Source organism: Convolutriloba macropyga, chromosome 5 (assembly GCF_964194025.1).
Source record: "Convolutriloba macropyga chromosome 5, txConMacr16.3, whole genome shotgun sequence".
Lineage (NCBI taxonomy): Eukaryota > Metazoa > Xenacoelomorpha > Acoela > Convolutidae > Convolutriloba > Convolutriloba macropyga.
Window position 1 is genome coordinate 57449952 of NC_134472.1, and position 22660 is coordinate 57472611.

Consider the following 22660-nt stretch of genomic DNA (forward strand, 5'->3'; position numbering starts at 1 on the left):
AACACGCGGCCGGGTTAAATTAATTCAGAGGGGCTGTAACCTAGAAAAAAAAATTATGGATAAAACAATCCGGAGGGGCTCGACTAAAGCGCTACCCAACCGGTTATAAGAACCTTGTCGCTTTTTTAGCAACACTTAATTTCTGAATAAGAGGAATTTAGAACAAAACTGATTATACACTCGGAAGAATAGGGGCTCAAATGTATTGCAGCCTACTTGTTTTGTATGTGTGTGCTTCAAGGGGGGAGACATGTTTACAATTGCTTCCAAAAAAGACAAGGTTTAATTTAATCACCACCAATTTCGTTTGAGAACAATACAATAGATAGGACAGGAGCGCTGAACTGTGTAGCAACAAAACTACGAAGCGTCTTTTCCTTTGCGCTGCGAATCAAATCTTTTTGAATCGTTATCGTATCAAGAAACAACTATGAAAAATTAAATTCTTTATAAAGCATTGTCAACATTTGCTGTTATAAAAATGATGAATATCAATAAAAAATAAGCTACGACAAAATGTACTGCCCGCCTTTCTTTGCCAATGCAATCATTCAAATCTGGTGATCGAAACAAGTTTACGAAAGGCGGGTGTCAACATCATAGCAGTGTGAATAACCTATACATATTAACCATCAACAGAAACGAACCCTTGATAACTACACGCCCATGTGGAAAAATAGAATAACACCGAAAGAACATTTTGAACAAATTGGTACATCATTAGTGACTGTCTATCCTCTGAGAGACAGAGTCTTAAATTCTTCTTTCATATGTTATGTAACAAGTGAACCACTTTTAGATGGAAGTTATGACACAAAATAACACTAGAACCAACCATGGTAGTAACTTAAATTGAATTGAATTCCATATGCCATGCAAAATTGAAAACTGCAAATTGTATTAAATTAATCATTTTATATCAAAGCATCTGACACGCTTCAATTCCGAGGCTCGACACACAAGGAGTCAGTTGGCCTCAAGTGAAGATTTGCCCAATGCTATTACAAAGTATTCACATCAAAGAGGATAAATTTGTATGAAACAAGTCCGAATACCGAATTAAAATTACATTCACTGACAAACCGAGTCAGTTTTCTAGTAACAAATTACTCAATTATAAATATGTACGACAATAAATTAGCAGGGAATAATTTATTTTTACAAATTCGACCTTGAATTTAGTGATTGAAGAAAAGAGTTTGCGTATTCTTGAATTAAAAATAAAAGGTCGAACTGAAATTGGTGAACACTCACTCAAACTCTGAAAACGTTACTCTACGTTTGATGCAAGCAAGCATGAAGCACGTTTGTTAAATTTATGATATTGTAGTAATTGATTCAAATTCACTTTGTAAAAATATAGTTTTTTCTTCAGTTTATGCAGGGAGTGTGATCTTGTTCGCCAGTGGGAGTAGTTGAAGCAATCCAGCGTTGATCTGGGTTCTTTCGTTATCCCTATAATAACCAACAATCATAAGAACTACTAGTTTCGCCGAAGTCAGAAAATTGCTTCAAATGATCATAACTTCTCAGCGATTGGATGACATGGAGGATCAAATTCCCTTGCCCGTCCCAGCTGATGGCTTGTAGGCAAAACATTTTGTTTGCATTTTGCGCTATTCTGTGTACAATTACTTTTGCAACATTAATTTAAAATTTTGCTCTATAATTCTCCAGCTTCGTTACTTTTTTTACATATTGTGACGAGCGTTTTTTATATGCAATTACGCGTTTCGTAAATTGATAGTAAACGAGAAACAAGGGGGCTCCGACACCGCACATAATGTTCCGACCCCGCTCATCCACATTTAGAGAGCTAAGGAATGCTGCCATCAATAACCTTACAAAACATTACAAACGACCCAATAAAAAACGCAAAAATAAGTCACGCATAAAATTCAAAATCTCATTTTAAAAGCATATAATAGCAAAGTAAAAAAAACTATCAGAAAAGACCCAAAATACACATATCCTGAACTACAAAGCAGGTGGGACTTATCCACAATGGGACCTGATAACCAGTCAACAATAAGAAAAAAGGGGGGCGAAGGTCAAAAATCTATCGAGTTTATTACACCATCAAATTTGAAAGGTCATAAAAATCTATACAGATTCAATATTAAGTCTTCAAGAAATCAATAATAAGCGCCGTAGGAAAATGTGACAAAAAGACTGTAGAATAACTACACATACAGAAAGAGAAAAATAAACCGACAAATGTCGGAAGAATTGTTCTGGAACGACAGGCGAGGCAATTTAAGGGTCTGTAGCCTAGATCAATTTAAGGGTTTGTAGCGAGGCAATTTAATTTGATCGAGGCTACAGGGGCTGTAGCCTAGATCAATTCTTCTTTATGGGTGCAAAAAATCTTTCCACCGCTGGGATACGAACCACTGACCTCCCCCACAACCACCCGCAATAACCACTGCGCTAAGAATCACATACCTCTGCTATGCTGCAACCGAGTTTATATTGGCAAGAAGCTTTACTTCGGAGTGCGAGCAATAGAGATCAATCAAAAACGAAGAACAAAAGCGTGAAAAAATCACTTGAGAAGTCAAGGAATGTTCTAGGAAGAAAAGCGCAAAATTGTCAAGCAAACAATTTGCATAAAAAGGACACACGCTTACAATAATTGCTATGCACTTCGTTCAAGATCAATTAAAAATTTACAATTAACTTCCGAAAACACACAGTAATGAAGCCATTAAAATTATCAGCTATTATCTTAGTATTATGTATATTAATTCAATTATTATTTGTTTCGCTTCAGTTAACTTATAAATGAAATATTGAGTATGCTTACTTGTATCTCATTTGAAAATCAATGAGACTTGTTTTTAACAAAAATATTTTAAACAAAACAAACAAAAATTGATCATCAAAAAAGTTTTAGGAAAATGCATACTCTCCAAGACATAGAGCATCAATTGCACCATAAGACCAACAGGGGGTTTGAAAATTAAAGAAAGAGAAAGTGAATGAGACCGCTCATAGATAAGACCAATTTTCAAGTTGACAAAAAAACCTTAAAAATTAAAAATTGGGAAAATTTTGAAAACAAATAAAAAAGATCAAAATCAATAAAACCATTGGCTATCACCTGACGACCTTGTATAACTTAATTACCACCCTGAAGAGAAGCAAATGAAATCTGTCAGTTATCAGGAAATTTCGAACGACTACACAATGAAGAACAATTACAGGCAAAAACCGGAAATTAAAAAAAAAACATTTTAAATCAACTTAAATCCAATGACATTTATCATTAATGAGAATAAGTCTAACGACTACAAAAAGGAGAAAACTACAGGCAAAATCGAGTAGTCAAACGATATGCAAGAAAAAAACCGTCAAAGCTTCGAAGCCATAAAAAACTATTCGCTGATAAGTTTGTGTTCACCCATTTTTTTCAACGCCAGAGGGAAATTTTGTTCTAGCGATAACGTGATAAACATAACCGACTAACGTCGGGCAAATTGCTCTCAAACGACAGGCGAGCAATTGGCTCCGTCATTAGCTAGCCACGGGGAGGGGGTGGGTTCACCTCAGCGGGGGTGGGGCAACAGTGGTGGGGTGGCGGTGGGGCTGATGTGCTGGGGTGGGGGCGATTTTATTTTGGGGGCCCACCTCTAAGAACCATTCTTCGCCCCATAACTTAACTTAACTTAGCACCCTTCTTTACTTTAATCAGCCTCAATTTTAGACTGGTCCAACAAAAAATAACAAAAAAACAAAATTGAAACATTTTGGGCTAAAAAAACTTAAAAATGGCCTTTTAACCTTAAACTACGGCCTTCCAGGTAGCTTCACCACGCTAAGCACTTGAGTGACTACTAAATGCGGCTATGAGCGTCTAATGAAAATTATTTCTGGCTGGGCGCTACCTGTTTATACTGTCCTTAAGGACGAAAAGTCAAATGGGTCAGACGAAAAATCGGTCAAGCAAAAAATTGCTTAAAAAGACCAACAGGATTAACATAATTGCTACAAAATTCGTTTGAGAGCAGTCAAGAATCTCCTGAAAATTGCTAGTTAGTCATATAAGGTAAAACATTTCTTCTATAATTCAGCGTTATTAAGGGTAATAGATGACAATATCAAGCCACAACATCAGCTGGAGCGCGGCTTCAACAAAGGAGTTAAGGAAAGAGAGACACAGAGAGTGAGAGAGATAAAACGTGAACGAAGAACAAAAGGGAAGAAACCGCAACCTACAGAGAGAGAGAGAGAGGGCTAGGATTATTTTGAATGATGAGATTGGACTCTGCAACTTCTAGTTTTCCAGCTTTGTTAGTAGTTGGATCATATAGAAAAAAAAATTGAAGTGCAAAATTTAAGTTTCCAGATTTCATACTGGAAAAAACGTTCACACCCATTTTGTCTTTGCAGTTCTGTCATCTAATCCATCTGCAAGACTTGAAAAATTTCGTTGGCCAGCAATGATCGTTAAACTCAGAAAAGGACAAAAATAATCAAAAACTTTAAAAACAACTGTAATTGTTAACAAAATCTTGCTAAGTTTCTAATATTACCCTGAACCATTTCATTGTCTCGAGAGACTCTCCAGTATCCCTATTTCGAGCCTTAAAAAGATTTGCTGGCTCAAAGATCCATAAACTTGGAACATAATAATTTTTCAAAAAAATAAAAAATTCTAAAGCTCGAGTTAACGACGCATTGACAACCATTGCATTAACTTTAGAAATTATGCAGCATGTTATCAATCCTTTGAGGAGCTCCCCGGGCCCAAGGTGCCAGAAAATAAATAAAATCCAAAAAATATTCATACATAGCCGGCAGATTGCCGGAATAGCTGCGAACGAATAGACCTGCGTGCCATATAATAGAGATAGAAACAGATACAGATCGAAATTCAAAAAAAATCGACGCCGCTCAAAAAACTAGGTAAAAAACATTCAGCGATAAATTAATAAAGCTTGTTGAAATTCATTCCGCAGAAGCCTTTTATTAGGGACCTTTACTGCACAAATGAGTTCCTTTGACCTTAAACAAATTCAAACTAAACTTAAGTTTTAAAATGCAAAAGTCATTTTATTGAGTGAGGTAAGTCACGTATGGTCAAAATCTAAAATAACCTAAAAACTTTTGCTAAAGCGAGTGAGAAATGACGTCACGCGCGCAAATGCCGTTAGTGAGAGGCAGAAGTAATTCAGAAAATTTGACTTTTCAGCTTTGCTATGTGAACAAATGTAAAACGAAAAAAGAGCGTCAGACGACGAAACAAAAAAAACCAAGAGCACCGCAATATAGCTTCGCTCAGCTTACAGCTTCGCAGCTATAAAAAACTTGAAAAATTGCAAATAGTTTATATAATATTGCTTAAACTGTGTGCTTAGACTGCGTGATATTGATATCTTGAATAACATTCCATTACAACTAGAAACAAAGCAGTAAGCTATTATCAAACACTACAGGAGGTTCCGTGGCTCTCGAGGCTGAAGAAACCTTAAACATGACAAAAATTTCAAAAAAAAAATTGTAAAACTGCAAGTTTCATCAAACAATTGCTAAAATGTAGGACATTAAAAAGTTGAAAACTCTTCCATGGCCAATAGAAATTAAATTATTATTAAACATAAATTGAAAAACTGCAAGTTTTATCAAACAATTGCTAAAATTTAGGACATTAAAAAGTTGAAAACTCTTCCATGGCCAATAGAAATTAAATTATTATTAAACACTAAGGGAGGATTTCTGACCCCTGAGGCTGAAAAAAAACTGAAAAATGATGTCAAAAAAATTGAAATTGTAGGATTTGTCTTAAAATGCTAAATTTCGTGATTTCGAAATGTTGAGAACCATTCCATTAGCCCTAAAAACTATGCAGTAACCTATAATGAAACCCTAGAGGAAGTTTATTGGCTCTTGATGCTCGAGAAACCTGAAAAAAGTCAAAAACTTGAAAAACAAATACAAAAACAGAATAGATTTGCATGTTTTTGTTTGAAGTACCAGAACATATAGCTTTTAAAATGGTCATCAAAATTACTTACTTCTTGCAAAAGACCTTTATCAACTTCAACCAGCCTCAAATTTAGACCAGTCCATCGAAAAAATTTGAAAAATAACAAAAAAAATTGCAACTCCTAAAAATGACCGACCGCATTCCCAGTAGCTTCACCACAGTTAGCGCATGAAGGACTACTAAACGCAGTTATGGGCCTCTAATGAAACTTAATGCCCGCTGGTCGCTACCTGATTCTCCCTTTTTTAAGGAAGAAAAGTCGAATGGGTCAGACAAAAATCAGTCAAACAAAAAAGACCAACAGGACTCAAATAATTGCCACAAATCTTGTTTGAGGGCAATTAAAAATTCGAAAACAAAACGAAAAAATCGAAAAAATCAATTCGAAAAAATCAAAAAGAATTATGAAAACTCGTAACAAGTCATAAAAGCATTAGTTATAGGATAAAAACGCTGACCACACTAGTTTTTTATTCAATTTTAGGTCTATGGAGCCTTAAAGAATGAGACCGACCAATAACTTTACAGAAATGAGTTATTTTCGAAAATTAATTTACTAAAAGCTAATAAGGTTTTTTGAAAATAAATTCGAAGTCTTAACAACCACTAGGTATGCAATCAAATCAATAGATAGGTTAACTTAATACTCTTTGGGAAACCAATTGCACTTTTGTCAGCGAGATTATGCCATAGGACTACCAAAAAAGCAAAAAAGGAAGGCAAACACACAGAACTTAACTAAAAATAAGGAAAACAATTTTTTAAACCACAAAAACCAAGAGCGATCATTCCCTGCAACAAAATTACTGTCCATTGTGCCCAACTTGATCATAAATGGGTTTTTTTATTAATGGAACCTTAATGTGAAAATAGATTTGTCTTTAAATGACGAGAAGAAAACCAAACATTTGTGAAAAGTAAAAAAAACAGCTCTCCCGTATAATTCGAATCTTTTTAATGGCTGCTCGCCTTTTAGGAAGTTCGAACTGTTCCATATTTTATCATAAAAAACATAGCTGGCAGACTGCAAAGAATTAGCCGCAATAGCGTTATAGATCTGCAATCTCAAAAAGATAATGAAAGAGACGAAAAAACTTTTTCAATAAATGCTGAGATGTTATATTTTGATTATGAATCTGTATAACTTATTGCTGCTTCTATTAGCTGCTCTTATATAACCTTCAATTAGAGTGACATACACTCTTTTGACATTATAAATTAGAATTAAATTTAAAAAAGTCAATTTCAGCGTGAGAGTCATTTTTGAGTGAGGTAAATCACGTGAGACCAAAAACTTCAAATCAACAAAGTAACTCACTCCACTAAGAGTTAAAAACAACGTCACGCACGTAATTCAACTGAAATTGCATGAACGAATGAACAAAAAGCAGATTTGAAGTGGTTGTGACAAAAAACCACTAACAAAAAGGCAAATTTTTGTTCGAACACCGTATTCTCACTCTTCTTTAAAATTAGAGCGAAAAAATTTCACGCCACAAAACCACTGGCTTTTTCGCTCCTTTTCCTGTTTCGGCGTGTCCAAAATCACTACTCCAATTTGATTTCAAAAATCTTGAAAATGTGTGAACAGATATTAAAGAAGACAACGCCCCAATACAATTCAAATTCTTTGAATTGTAAAAACAAAAGAAGGCCCATAATAGCCCCAGCTATCGCTGTGCGGCCATTAAAGACAAATTAATTAACTTTTTGATACAAAAAATCTAAAAATGATCAACATAGCCGGCAGATTGCCGGAATAACTGCGAGAGAATAGACCTGCGTGACATATAAGAGATAGAAACAGATACAGATCTAAATTGAAAAAATCGACGCCACTCAAAAAACTAGGTAAAAAACATTCAGCAATAAATTAATCAAGCTTGTTAAAATTCATTCCACAGAAGCCTCTTATTAGGGACCTTTACTGCGCATATGAGTTCCTTTGACCTGAAACAAAGTCAAATTAAACTTAAGTTTTAAAGTGCAGAATTCATTTTATTGAGTGGGGTAAGTCACGTATGATCAAAATCTAATGACGCAAATAACCTAAAAACTTTCGCTAAAGCGAGTGAGAAATGACGTCACGCTCGCAAATGCCGTTAGTGAGAGGAAGAAGTCATTCAGAAAATTTGACTTTTTCAGCTTTGCTGTGTGAACAAATGTAAAACGAAAAAAGAACGTCAGACGACGAAACAAAAAAAAACATAGCAGGACAAGTCCTGACACACAATTCAAAGAATTTTCATTGACTAAACAGAAAAGTAGACCAAGAACGGACTATGAATGGATTGGGAAAATCAGTTCGAAAAAAATCCGATCCAAAAAATTGAAAACACTGTATAAATCAAAGTGAAATTGCCGCATGTGAACAAAAAACCACTAGCGAGAAAGCGAATTTTTGTTCGAACACCGTTCTCTCACTCTACGTTAAATTAAGAGCGAAAAAATTTCACGCCGCAAAACCATTCGATTTTTCGTGTGAACAGATCTTAAAAAAAGACAGCGCACCAATACAATTCAAATTCTTTGAATTGTAAAAAACCAAGAGCACCGCAATATGGCTACGCTCAGCTTACAGCTTCGCAGCTATAAAAACGGACGCTAAAAGTGAATAAAATCACACCCAAATGTGAAATATTCACCAAAACTTTTAAGCTTGATTACTCCCCGAAAAAGGAAATTCAAAAAATCTTTTCAATTTCAAATTCTATGCTGGAAGAGTTTTCTAATCATACACCCCTCGATTCTTTACGATGATTATATCGATCGGCCAAAATTGACTGAACAAAAAAAACCCATTTGAGTTAATAGTTCCTCCCCCCACTATGTGGGTCGGAACAAAAAATGTGAACATCTATGAACTACCTTGAAAGCTACGTTAATTTCTCATTGTTCTTCTGAGATGTTCACTAATTCGTATAATAGGGGAGATGCAGGCACAAGACAGAGGGAACCAGCCACGTCTGACAATTCAGTTCCAGGGAGAAGGAGAGATGTGTTTGGATTCCTTGGCTAATAAGGACTATTGGGATGTCTCCTCCTCTGCCACTTGTGGGGCGGGAGGCGGAGGGGTGGTGGGCGAGGAGGGTGCATTTTCGTTGGAATTATCTGCGTTATTTTGTGTTTGTGACGTCATTGCCACTATCGGGAGTGGTGCTGAGACGTCTGAAGCAGGAGAAGTAGGGCTACTGAGATCATCAGCATGCTAAAACAACACATACAATCACTCAGCCCATCAGCCAATCATACACGACACAACCTATGCAATCCGATTACCTACTTTAGATTACTTGGCCTATTTTGCTGATACAGCAACCAATAACTCAGATATCAAAGGATAGAAGTTGTTCGAACATCTCGTTTTCAAGACCTCTAGATCACCTCCAACTCTATCCACTTTTTCAAAACTCGATATGAAGCATTATCTACCCTCAAAATATTCGGAAAAGGGGTCTTGATAGCGTATATTTGTAGAGATTGGCAGGAGAAGAAAGATAGAACTTTCCTTACCACAAAGATAGAAATACCTAATATGACAGACAAATGACAGTTTTTACATTTATGATATTTGAACACAGTTTTTTTAACAAACGATAGGTGAGATCAATGATCGTGACCCTTATAAAAATTCTTTATTGCTTCTGGTCTATTCCGAGTAACGATTTGTTAAACATTGAACACTCATATCCCAAAAACACTAGGTTAGACAAGTAGGTTAGGTTAATTGGAAGTTAGAACTCACTCACAGCTGCGTTAGAACTGTTAATTAGCCCTGATTTTTGAGCTACTGAATTTGAAGGACTGTCATCATCAGCCCCATCATTTTCAATATCATCAGGTTGTTCGACTCCATCTTCTGTAGTGTCAGCTGTTTTGTCGTCTTCAATTAAACTTGCATCGTTTTCCGTTGTTTCGTTTCCACTTTCTTCGGCTAATTCGCTTTCGTTTTGATCCAAAGCGCTTGTTAGTTCGTCTTCAGCGCTTTGTTCAGGTATTGTAACCTCGACAGTTGGACAGTTCGTCTCATTTTCATCATTTTGATCAGAGGCGTCTTTTTGAGTCACTGCACAATCATCACTGGTTTCAGGAGGACTATCATTCAAATTATTGACACTAGCATTGTTACTGGGTAAAGCTAAATCCTCATCAGTGTTATTCGCGGCTGATTCTCTTTCGTTAGAGCATGATGGCTCGGCAACGTCAACTTCTTCCTTAATATAGTCAATGTCATTTTGTCTAGCTTCGTACCTCGAATAGGGTTCTTTGATAATAAACTCATCCTCTCTCAAGCTGTTATCTTCCCTGTCTGATTCACTCTCTGGTCTAGTTGTATCTTCCGGTTTTGTTTCTTCTGATGTTTGTCCATCTTGTACGAACGCTGATTCATCTTCGTTGCTCTGGGGCATTTCAATAGAAGGTGGTTCGGGACTTACTGTAGGTTGTGATCTGTTTTCATTGTGGTCTGATGCTTCGTCAGCAGTCAATGGAGCTGCTGAATCGGGCGCCTCTTGGACTATTCGGAACGAACGAACCAATGTATGATTATCAGTCACGATGATTCAAATGATGAAACTATTCCTAAGCTTGCTAAGTTGACAGATCACAAATCATAATATGTAATTAATCTGTAGTCAGAAACTCTTAATACACCTTATTTAGAACAGTTTTTAAACATAATATTTAGAATAACCTGCATTATATGGTGGTTTCGTTTGTGATCAGCCAACTCTAACAAGCTAGTTGGCCAGAATTATACGACTATACTTACCCTGTGTATTTGTATCTTCAACAGGCATATTAGATACAGGCTCGACAGTAGACGCCACCGGAGTAAGTTCCGCTGGTTCTGAAGATATTTCAAGTTCAGCAACTTGTGACTCCTCCACACTTCTGCTCGCTAAATACGATTGCTCATTTTCTGGCAAATCTGCCAACTTAAATTCATTTGGTAGTCTTGAATCACTGAAATCGACTGTTTTTTCGAGGTCCACCGTTTCATAAGCGAGGAGGGATCCGATTCTGGGGTCATAACTTTTTCGTTTTTCGGGTAGATCCGGTTCCTTTTCATGTTGCAAGTTTGGGGAATCGTTGTTGGGACCATCTCCGGCAGTTGTTAAGGATTGGTTAGTGGTGTTATTTGGGTCTGAGGAATTTGGACTAACGCTGTTATGCGCAGGGGTACAAGGAGGGGTTGAGGGCGAGGAATCATGCTGAAAGTTAAGCAGTTACCTCAGTTAGTAATATTACACATTAGTAGAACCAGCCCAGTAAAAAACTACATAAAATTCAGCGTAAAATCATTTTTTTTTTCAATTGTGCGCAGTACACAAAATGTCTCAATTTAATGAAACTAAGAATGAAACCAGGTAATCAGTCGGTTCAACAAAACAGTTCTTAACTTTTACAGTAAAGAGAAAATTAGGGCAGAGCACACACTGTTAAACAAAGTTCCACGTTCCACAAAAAGCTATTATAAAGCATGTTAATGGTTTGTATCGATCCTTACGTTAAACATGGGCGACGGAAGTCCATTCTGCATAATGTTTCCTGAAGTGGATTCCACTTTGAGACTGTCTAAGGGTTTGTCTAAATAGTCAACAACAGTAAATGAGGGCAGTCTAGTCAGGAATAGTGCACACTCCAATCAATTCAAATCAACTTAAATATTCAAGTTAATCTCGCCCATTATAGCCTCCCATAAGAACAATCTAACAAGTATCAATCTCATGTTTGGCTGACTATTGGAGGGCAGACTATAATGGAAAGAACAATATTCTCAACACAACAAGTTTTTCATTACCTGCTCCAATCACAATCCTAATTCAAGACATCATTTGTCAACTACAGTTCAACAATGTTTTCTTGCCATTTTCTATATTTTCAAAAAAAACGCATGGATACTTACCCATGGGATCGAATTTGGAGGTCTGGAATCTGTCAACATAAGCTTCAATCTCCTCCATGGTCTTATCCGAGGGCAGTTTGAAGCTGGGTCCCATTGCTTCCCGAACGATATCTTCCCGACCAATCATCTGGAGAGCCCTGGTTAATGCAAAGCCACTAGCGTCTTGTCCTTCCTTCTCGGCCCAGTGACGTAGCATGGCGATTCCTCGCTGACTTGGATCCTGTTGCTCACAGAATATACCAACAACATTGGCTTCTATCTTCAGAGTCTCTGCTAGCAAGTGCCAGTCCTCACCCAGCATGCTCGCAACCTTCACCAATCGGAGCATCGCTCGCTCGTGGGAGCTGTTAGGACTTAGGTTGGGGTCACAGAGGGTTGGATTCTTTCTAAGAATGTCAGTCGACGCAAAGTTGATGGTTCCAGTTTTGTCATCAGACTGAAAAAGACGTTATTAATCCCTCAACTTTGTTTTCCCTCAACGTCAAATTTGCCGATTATGATTCTCTTGTCAATTTGATTTACAAATGTCAAAATAAACTGATCAAACAAGTAAACAGCACGACTAGAAATTGAAACCTATTAAGTGCTTGATTTCCTCCTGTTTTTGAAGCCTGTTGAAATTGAACGGACATTTAATGTCATCATTTCTATTTAAAAAACCCCACTGATGTCGGAAGAATTGCTCTTGAACAACAGGCGAGGCAATTTAATTCAGGGGCTGTAGCCTAGATAAAATTTTCTTTAAGGGTGCTAAATCTTTAAGGGTGGTAAAAATTTCTCTTGTCCTAAATCCATGTAATTTTTTTGTGGTTTTAGCACGAAAAATTGTAATACAACTGACCTGAACATATTCGGGTAGGGTGATGGCCAGTCGACAAAGTCTGCAGTTTTCCCTCTCCTGTTCACTCCTTTTGACAAGAGTGCTCCTGGGCTGACTGTAGAATTCAACTGTACCAGTTGGGGGCTGCTCACTGTCACTCACCTGAACACAATTAATTTAAGAGGCTATTTACTCTGATTAGAATGTAGGGGAGAATTCGTGGATCAACTGAGTCGTTTTCCGTCACAAGGATTGAATACTTTTCAAAAGCTCTCGTAGGTTCTCTTCAGTACACCTAATCGAAGTATAGTTAATTACAACAGAGCAACACGCACCTGTACAAAATACATGATTCTGTTCTCTCTGAAAGGCACAAACACAGTGTCAGGCTGCTTGTCCATCCCAGCCGAAGCTGCCTGCAAGTTGCCCTGGGTCATCTCAACAAATGTCCTCGACATATCCAGCACAGAGATGTCTCTGCTCTTGGACAAGAGCTGGAAGTGTAGCTGGTTCTCTAGACAGGGGTCGTGTTTGTCATCCAGCATCAAGAATGCGCGCACCAACGCCTGTTGCTCGTCATGTCGCTTGCCAAAAACGAAGAATTTGGCTTGGTACGGGACAACCATAGCCTAAACAAACAATGGTGCAAGGTCCAATTTGATGCATACAAAACACAAAAAAAGTGTGCAGAAAATGACTTTCAAAGCCAAGTGCCGAACTCAGCAATAATGCGAGTGGTATCATTCTCTTGCTTCCTCAGTAAGAAATTTCAGCTTTAATTTTTAACCTCAAAATCAACTGTTGACACGATATGATTACATTCAGGTTGAAATTGCTAATGTGAGAATAGCTGAAGAGTCAAACTGACCTCCCTATAGAGCTCAGCGGCCATCTTGAGACTCTTGTCCAGGTGCATCTTGGCTTCTGCCGACTCTGGCTGTGTGGTATCTGGCAGCGCGTACTCAATCACCCAATACCTTCCAGAGATCATTGTAGTAAAGGCAATCCTGCCATCTTTGTCAGGTTTATTCAAAACGAATGAGTCTGTTTTGTCCTCGAACACCGAGGGGTCTGTCTTGGCCTGCACTGATCTAAGGACTCTGAGCTCTGTTCTCGTACCCGCCGGCCAGGCAGGGTAGTCACTCGACGGGTGGGGAAGATATACTGTAAAAACTTGATGGAACCTAAAAAAGCGCACAACTGGGTATAAAGCTTCTTCGTAAAACTGAAGCCCGCAATGCTAAAGAACAGTTACTCATGTTAAGCACATCTATCTCGTATTATTTGTTAATCTATTCACGTTGCGATTGTATCGGTGGTATCACTTAATGATGAATTAACTTCTTAGAACTCTTAGAATCTTACGAAAAACCTGAAACAATGGCTAAATTCTGCTTCGAGATTAGACTACGATTTCCGGTACTATTTTATCGCTCTGTGGAAAAAAGTAAACAAATCAGCTATACAGTGGCATAAGTTATCCAACTATTGCAATCGGAACGAAAGCCGATTAAAAACATTACCACACGGTTTGTTATCTCCCACTCGAAGTTATTCAACATCTTGGCTTGAATGCCGTAACAACCATGTGGTTATAATCATTCAAGCATTAATTGTCCCAACGTCCTGTAATGAGGTAAAGAACATTACGCAACTTTTGAACCCCTTGAACATTCAGCAAAAAACGAAACAAAAGCACTTGCAGCAAAAAACAGTTCCACAAAGGGTTTTTTAGTAAGGAATATAAGAAATCTGTGTTCCACCTATAAACTTCGAATTTCGTAAAATTTTGACTATCCGGCAATTTTTAAAAATTTCTCATGATTTCGAACGTAACTAAATATACGCGTAACTCTTTACAGCATAGAAAATTGCTGAGAAGATATGAGCTTTTGCAAAAATTAGTTTCCCAAAAAATCGGGAAGAGTTCATCGAAACGATTAACTTCATTGCAATTCTCAATTTTTTCATTTCAAAACTAAACAAACGCAAAAAATATCCTTGCTCTTTGTTAGTATAAATAGGACTTATGTTTATGATTAATGAAACTTCATCTAATTTTTGATACGCGAAGTTTTTCAAGATTATTTTTGCTCTGCGTAAACCGAAAATCTTTTCAATTTCCACCTAACATAGCTGGCAAATAACAAGAATAGCCAAAAAAATAGACCTGTGGCCGTAGACTACAGAGAAACAGATACAGAAATGAATTGAAAAAGTTTAAAATCTGTAAAACTTTCAGCAATAAAGTAAAATGGCCTTTTAAAATTCACTACGCAGAAACCCTTCTATTAGGAAATTCTTAATCTTTAATGATACATTTGAGTTTCTGTAACAATTAAATAAAACTTAAGTTTTAAAAAGCAAAATTCTTTGTACGATCAAAATCATTACGACGCAATTTACCTAAAACCATTTGTTAGATAGACTGAGAAATGAAGTAACGCGCGCAAAAGCCAATAGTGAGGCGAAAAAATCAAGAAAGTTACACGATTTCAGCTTTGCTGTGTGAACGAATAAGAAACATCAGGACAAGCCCTGACGTACAATTCAAAGAATTTTCATTGACTTAACAAAAATATAGACCTAAAACGGACTATGAGTGAATTGTGAATGCCATTTCGAAGAAAATAACAACATAGCTGGCAGATTGCCAGAAAATAGCCGCAATAGATTCGTAGATCGGCAGTCTAAAAAAACAGTTAAACATTTAGAGTGACACACACCCATTTGACCTTATCTCTTTCAATTAAAGTAAATAAAAGTCAATTTCAAATTGAGGAAGTCATTTTTGAGAGTGAGGTAAGTCGTGTGACCAAAAATTTAATCACGCGCATGAACAAAAAAACTCGCTCCACTAAGAGCAAAAAATGACGTCACACATGCAATTCAGTTGAAATTGCATGAACGAATGAACAAAAAGTGGCTGTGACGTCATATGGTAGTAACAAAAATCATGACGACGAAATGAAAAAAAACCAAGAGAAGGCCAATAATAGCCCCAGCTATCGCTGTGCGGCTATTAATAAAAAAATAAAACAAAAACAGAAAATCAAAGTCAAAATGCCTTATGTTAACAAAAAAAACCACTACCGAGGGAAATTTAAAAACCATCTTACTAATTTTGAACCCAATTTTTTTAAATCTTCTTTTGTTGAATTTCCATTTCCCAGTTTATCGTGAAAGCAATAATACAGAGAGTTGCTATGTTTAGGAAGTTTTATTTTTTAGTAAAGAGGCCGATCACAGAGGTTGAAAATAACAGTTAACTTTTCAGTAAACCTTTTGTTTTTTCGAAAAAAACGTAAATTGGCTAAATGCTCAGAGTAAGGGCAGCATCCGATTGTTCGTGTTTGACCAATGTTTAAGAAATTGCGCTCTCATTATGAATGCAAATATTGGCGGAAGTTCGTAATTAAAAAATTTTTGTAAACTTATTTCATGCTGTTACTTTTATTTTCCCATATTTGTATTGAACATAATGCGTGAATGTATTGAACATAATGCGCGAATTGCCGAAAAACAGCGGCCGTTGACCCGCTTCGCGCAAATCGGGTTGAGAATAAAAGAAAAGAGAAAAATTGACAGAATTTGTTTCAAAATGTGAAAAAGCGTTCTAATTTAGTGTGGAGTCTCCGATAGATTTTCAAGTTACACTTAATTCAACTTCTAATGAGAGCGGATTTTTGAAAATTCGTTTACCTGAAACAGTGAGGTAGGTAGCTCAGATGTCAAAAATGATCAATTTTTCTAAAAACAATTAGAACATTTCCAAGATCAAGTGTCTCAAAAATAATACAAGCTTTAAGAAAATATGTACCAAACGCATCCTTAGAATTTGTACACAATAAAACAAGCCTTTGAGATTCAATGACTGACAAAAATGGCAGAAATCAGGAAATTGTGAAAGTCAGTGGCGTCAAAGTAAGAAAACCACATAACAACATGCCAAAATCTTTAACCAAAGCGCACGTTAACACTTAAGTCATAAAATAACGCCTAAGAAATCTAACGGCTGAAAGGGGGAACATATAACTACAAATGAAGGCAAGATTCAGAAATTCTCGAATACGGTATCTCAAATCAAGTCAGTTTAGGCCAAAATGCCACAAAAACCAACATTGAAAAAGGCATTTAATTAACTAAGGACCTCAACATTTTTTCCGAAACATCAAACTGTGACACATGCTCCTATTTGCACAAAACCAAAATCAGAAACAATTCTCAATTTTAAAAATTCTTTCCAAAAACCAGTTTTTATAAAAACTAACTAAAACAACATGTTAAAGAACCATTGAAACTATGCGACCTTAGAATGAGTACACAATAAAACAAACTTGTGGAAATCAGTATCAAACTGTGCAAACTGAGAAAATTAGCGGAAAACGTAATGTTTTTGCAAATTAGTGGCGTTGAAGTAAGAAAAACACGGAACTACATACTAAAATGTACTGCTGTTTCATACTAAAACGGTTCAGAAAAACCACTTATTTTGGTAAAAGGTAGTTTAAAACTAAAAAAATTACCTCCAAAATGCCGCATTTGATCAAATAAATTGCTCAATTAGCAAAAAAAATGGCAACACCTAATTTTCGCACTCTCACAAAAATGGGGTATGATCACAAAATGCTCCTCAATTCGTTCAGCCGTTTCACCTAAAAACTTAGTTTTAACGTGCGGCATTGACTTTTATGTCTAATTTTAAAATCACTCAAAAAAACTCGGTCAAAACAAGCCGCTCCACCAATACTCCTCTTCGTGTCGTAAAAACATAGCCGATATATTTCCCGAAAAAACCTCAAAAAACTAGTGCTTACTTAAACCACTGCTGCTTACTTAAACCACTGCAAAATATTTGAATTAAAATCCAGAAAAAACGATTTGAAAAACACTTAAAAAGTGAAATAGAAAATAGCAACTAAATTTTCATATTACAAGGGAACCTAAAGTCAGAGAAAAAACATTGTAGCAAACGAAGGTATTAAAAGCTTATAAAACAATAGACAAGTCAAGATAGGGTATGAAACTTGCCTAAGATTATAGAAAAAAACGATAACCTGAGAAATATTTACAAAACAAGAAAGAATTCCTCAAGTTTTGACCGCACTCTACTCATTTGGTATCAACAAACTCTGTAAATAATAGGCGTCAATTTGAATCTTACTACTTAAGGCAGTAAAACAAAACTATACGCAAAAAAACGGCTAAAACTTGGCTAAAAAACATAACCGACCAAACGTCGGAAGAATTGCTCATGAACGACTAGTGGGAGCTCTAATCAATTGCAGCCTGCTTCAATCGGGGGGGGGGGGGAGGAGGGGGAGCCTAAATGGGACTAAGAAGTTCTATAGTGGGCTTCAAATAACCACATTAGAGGTTATCATATACCACTATTAACATTTAAAGTAAAAAATGACACCAGTTTCGGCGCACTTTTCAGTTGACTTTTAGTATTAAACTGCCGCCAATTGAGTTCAGTTTCTTGAAATTGTGATTGAGAGGGAATTTTACATCACGCGAAATGCAAAAAGTCAAGGGCGTAAAAGTCACTCGAAAAGTCAAAATTGTCAAGCGAAAATTTTGCATAAAAAAAGACACACACATTTACAATAATTGCAATGAACTACGTTCAAGAGCAATTAATCAGGATAACAGATGCAAATTAGCCGTGAAACCAATCAGAAAAACCCCAAAAATTATCACAATATCATAATCAAAACTTTAAACGAAAAAAAAACATAGCCGGCAAATTGCCGGAAAATAGCCACCATTGCTGCGCTTCATTTGACCATACTCCTGTTTTGTGATGACAGGATACAGGGGCCAGTATCATTATCAAAGTCTTACAAAGTTTATCAGGCATCTCAAATTGGGCTTTGCGGTTTTCTGCCGTTTCTATTTTGATTTAGTTTTTTTTAATAAATGCGTTCATTTTAGATTGCTTCGCTGAGCAACTGCTGTTTTAAAGCACTTTGAGAAGAATGAGCGAAGAATAAATCTAGCCTAGAGAATTCAGACATATTTCATGCAAAATGTCGAAATGAGGAACGGGAAACCAATTTTTATTTGACGAAGTAATGAAAATTAGGAGCGCAGTAATAGCCCGCTAAGATGAGGGCGGATATTAAAAACTGTTTAGAGAAGCCGCACGAGAACAAAAATTCCTCTCTAATTTTTTCACACATCGATTTCTCGCTCTCTCGAAAACAGCGGTATGAACAAAAACCTTTCTCTTTTCGCTCCACGCTTCAATTTTGTTAAGTATCCAAACCAGTCCAAAATGTCTCACGCGTTTCATTTTCCGCTTCAAAATTTACCGCAAAAATGGTTTAAAATAGACACTTCTCCAACAGTCCTCTTCGAGTCGTAATAAAAAAGACAGCGCACCAATACAATCCAAATCAGTTGTATTGTAAAAATGAGAGCGCCTAAATAGTAGCCGTTTGAGAGGCCGGCGGCGGCTGTTAACAATCGTCATTTCTATCTTCCTTGAAACTTTTCATTTCGCTATTTCTAAATTGCTTTTCTTGCTTCTGGTCACTATTAAATCAATAGATAAACCAAAACGTCAATTAAAGTCAAATTATTTAAGTCCCAAAACGTCAATTAATCTATATTATGTTTTCAAGAATTTGCGCTTTGTTCTCTATTCGCTTCGCTAGAGAATTGAGCAAACTTTGTGGCTGGGAGGGGTCGGAACATCGTGCGAACGCATAATACCGAACCCCCTGGAATTATTTCAAAGCACTTTCATGTGAAAAAGCTAATTGTTGCTTGCCATTTTCCCCAGCTATTAAAAAGAACCAACCTTCTTCTTTGAGGTTCGATGGTGACGACAGGACTGCATCTAAACTTAGTTCCACAGACCTTTCTGACCAGGTCTTGCGGCATCTTGTACACCTGCAGGCCAATCTCAATAGTCTTCTTCAATGCCTCCTCTGGGAACGAGAGCTGAACGTGGGCGTGAACAGACGAAGACAGGAGACCACCTTTGGGGCCAATTGGGCTGACATCTTTCTTGATTCGTGAGATCAACAACATCACTTTTGGGAACTCACGCATGATCACACGACAGATGCGAGGAGTCTGTAGATCTTCCTGGGCTATTTGATCTGTAAACGTATTAAAGCTGGAAAACCTGAGTTTGAAACTTGCACGCCAATTGATCGCAATCAGAGTGTTAAATTACAGACAAATGTAACTAAAATGAGCAAAAAATACGAGACTGTGATAATGATTCAGTAATGTTACTTAAGCTTAAGAAGTCCATTTCGAGAGCGCAGCGTCTCATTGAAAAGGTTTACTCAATATTTCTCGAGGATTTTTGAGTCTGAAAAGTGAGTCCAGGGAGCACAGTATCTGTAATACGTACCATAATGTACACCACGTTCTGTAAACAGTCACGACATTACACTACAAACACATTAAATGATTGAAGCTAAGTATCTTGCAAAGATGAGCGTGCAGTTACAGCAGGGGAGCAAGCAAAAACACATGCATTAGGAGCCCAAACAGGGAACCGAAAAACAGCTGTTCCACTTCGTTCACAAGAAATTGCTGAGAATTTCATTGTCAACAAAATGGAAAACTGCATAAAGGCTCACAAAACAAGCTGTACAACAAATCTAAAACACGCAAAAAAAAGCTCGCGCAACATTATAGTAATGGGGCGATAAGTAAGGCGAACTGTAATTATCTGAATTTTCGGCTCAAATTTGAAACAACAAAAAGTTGACTACAAAAAGTGGGGTCAGCTCTAACCTGATATAGCCTATAACTTCACTAGGGGCCCAAAATGATGCTAGAGCTTATTACAGGGCAGCCACTACGATTTAATAAACAGCCGGAATAATTCTACTGTCTAATAGCTCATCTATATAACAGACATTATCATGACATGGACATCAACATAAAAATGACAGCAAATTAGCTGAAAAATAAAATTTTTAAAATGTAGAAAAACGTGGGAACAAAACATGGGAACAAAGTATTTACCTCCGTAAAATTTTGAAATTACCGATCTTAGACAAATTAGTTTATTACGCACAAAATTTTCATTACCAATAAGCATTGGAGATGGTATAAGGAGTACAAACATAGCTGGCAGATTGCCAGAAAATAGCCGCAATTGATTCGTAGATCGGCAGTCTAAACAAAAACAGTAAAAAAGACAGACCAAAAAATTTCGTCTTTTCATTGAAGGCTGATCTGTTATACTTTGATTAAAAATCTGTATAAGTTATTGCTGCCTCTATTAGCTGATCTCGAATAACCTTCATTTAGAGTGACACACACCCATCTGACCTTATCTCTTTGAATTAAAGTAAATAAAAGTCAATTTCAAATTGAGGAAGTCATTTTTGAGAGTGAGGTAAGTCAAGTGTGACCAAAAATTTAATCACGCGCATGAACAAAAAAAACTCGCTCCACTAAGAGCGAAAAATGACGTCACACATGCAATTCAGTTGAAATTGCATGAACGAATGAACAAAAAAGTGGCTGTGACGTCATATGGTCGTAACAAAAATCATGACGACGAAATAAAAAAAAAAAAACAAGAGAAGGCCAATAATAGCCTCAGCTATCGCTGTGCGGCTATTAATAACAAAGTTCAAGAACTAGCATCTAAAATTGAGCTTTATCGGTTTATCCCAATTTCCAATACTGACTCTGTTGATTCTAGATTATTTTACTGCGGGAAACAAACTCAAACAAGTGGAAAACATATCATGCAAAATGTTGAACAAGATGTGAAATAAAACTTTTGTTCGATGAAGTAAAATCATAGCAGGACAAGTGCTGACCAAGAATTCAAAAATTTCATTAGCTAAACGAAAAACTAGAACTAGAAGAGACTAAGAACGTATTGGGGAACATCTAGAAATCAATCTGGTAAACAAAACTATAAAAACAGTAAACCAAGTGAAACTTCAGCAAGAGAAGGAAAAACTATTAGCAAGAAAGCGAATTTTCGCTCACACACATCTTTCCCACACTATTTTAATACGAAAGTGATAAAATGCTATACAGTAAAACCACTCGCTTACTTTTACGCTCCCCTTCCTGTTTCGCCGAGACCAAAATCATCACTTCAATTTGACTTCAAAAATCTTGAAAATGTGAGAAGAGATCTAAGAAAACATAGCCAAAAGAATTCCGGAAACGACTCTATCAAGAAATCTAACTTTTGAATTAACTGATATCAACTAAAGCGACTAACAAAAAATAGAAAATTAAGTTCAAAATTAGAAAATAGCCCAAAAAATGTATCTGGAAAATTTGAAAAATTTAGTTACTTTTTTATATAATGCAAGTACTCCAAACAACAAAAAATTTTTTCCTATGAAATCGAAAACATCAAACAGCTCACACTGCAATAGGCAACCCATATCAGGCTCACAAAATTTTACATTTTTGAAAAAATCGCACAACGGCAATTTACCCTCATTTTTTCTCAACAATGTTTCATACCATAACAACTGTAACCATTTGACGACTGAAAACACTTTGAGCAATAGGCCTCACTTCAGTTTTCAATGAACGCGATAAAAAAGAAAGCCTAACAAATAGCTTAAATATTGGTAATCTAGCCAAGAAACCTCATTAATACCATTAAACTCGGATTAATATTTTCTAGCTGAAACTACTATTATTGCCTATTCAAACCAGGAAAAAACATTCTAGACAAAAACATGCTTAAAAAAGCCGCACGTGAACAAAAAAAATTGTTCAACTGAAGGAAAATTAAACGCACAGAGGTTTCTCGCTCTCATAAAAAAGCGGAATGATCGAAAAACCATTCTTTCGCTCCACTCTCACAATTCAAATAAAACAACTCAAACAAAAATTCTCACGCATGTCATTTCCTGCCTTAACGGGTCTCTATGGGGGTCAAAATTGCCAGATGGAGGAGGCTGCACGGTGGGGGAACTGAGAAGGGGTC

The 22660-nt window shown here is 36.6% G+C and overlaps 1 protein-coding gene across 8 annotated transcripts in view; it reads right to left on the minus strand.

Annotated features, from left to right (window-relative positions):
- Window positions 1-425: 425 nt before the first annotated feature.
- The window catches only part of LOC142339499 (uncharacterized), a 97453-nt gene continuing 75218 nt past the window's right edge, over window positions 426-22660 (minus strand). For 2 of the 8 annotated variants that reach the window (XM_075389563.1, XM_075389564.1), the window contains 11 exons: window positions 20090-20107; window positions 19526-19829; window positions 13586-13901; window positions 13053-13346; window positions 12739-12879; window positions 11898-12333; window positions 11499-11578; window positions 10761-11202; window positions 9739-10505; window positions 8858-9197; window positions 426-1455 (listed from right to left, as the gene is read on the minus strand). In XM_075389563.1, the coding sequence (XP_075245678.1) occupies window positions 9015-9197; window positions 9739-10505; window positions 10761-11202; window positions 11499-11578; window positions 11898-12333; window positions 12739-12879; window positions 13053-13346; window positions 13586-13901; window positions 19526-19829; window positions 20090-20107 (2981 nt within the window). In that variant the 3' untranslated portion in view covers window positions 426-1455; window positions 8858-9014. Of the gene's footprint in view, window positions 1456-8857; window positions 9198-9734; window positions 10506-10760; window positions 11203-11498; window positions 11579-11792; window positions 11810-11897; window positions 12334-12738; window positions 12880-13052; window positions 13347-13585; window positions 13902-19525; window positions 19830-20089; window positions 20108-22660 lie in introns of those variants that run through there. The other 6 variants (XM_075389565.1, XM_075389566.1, XM_075389568.1 and 3 more) reach the window with 6 other exon arrangements.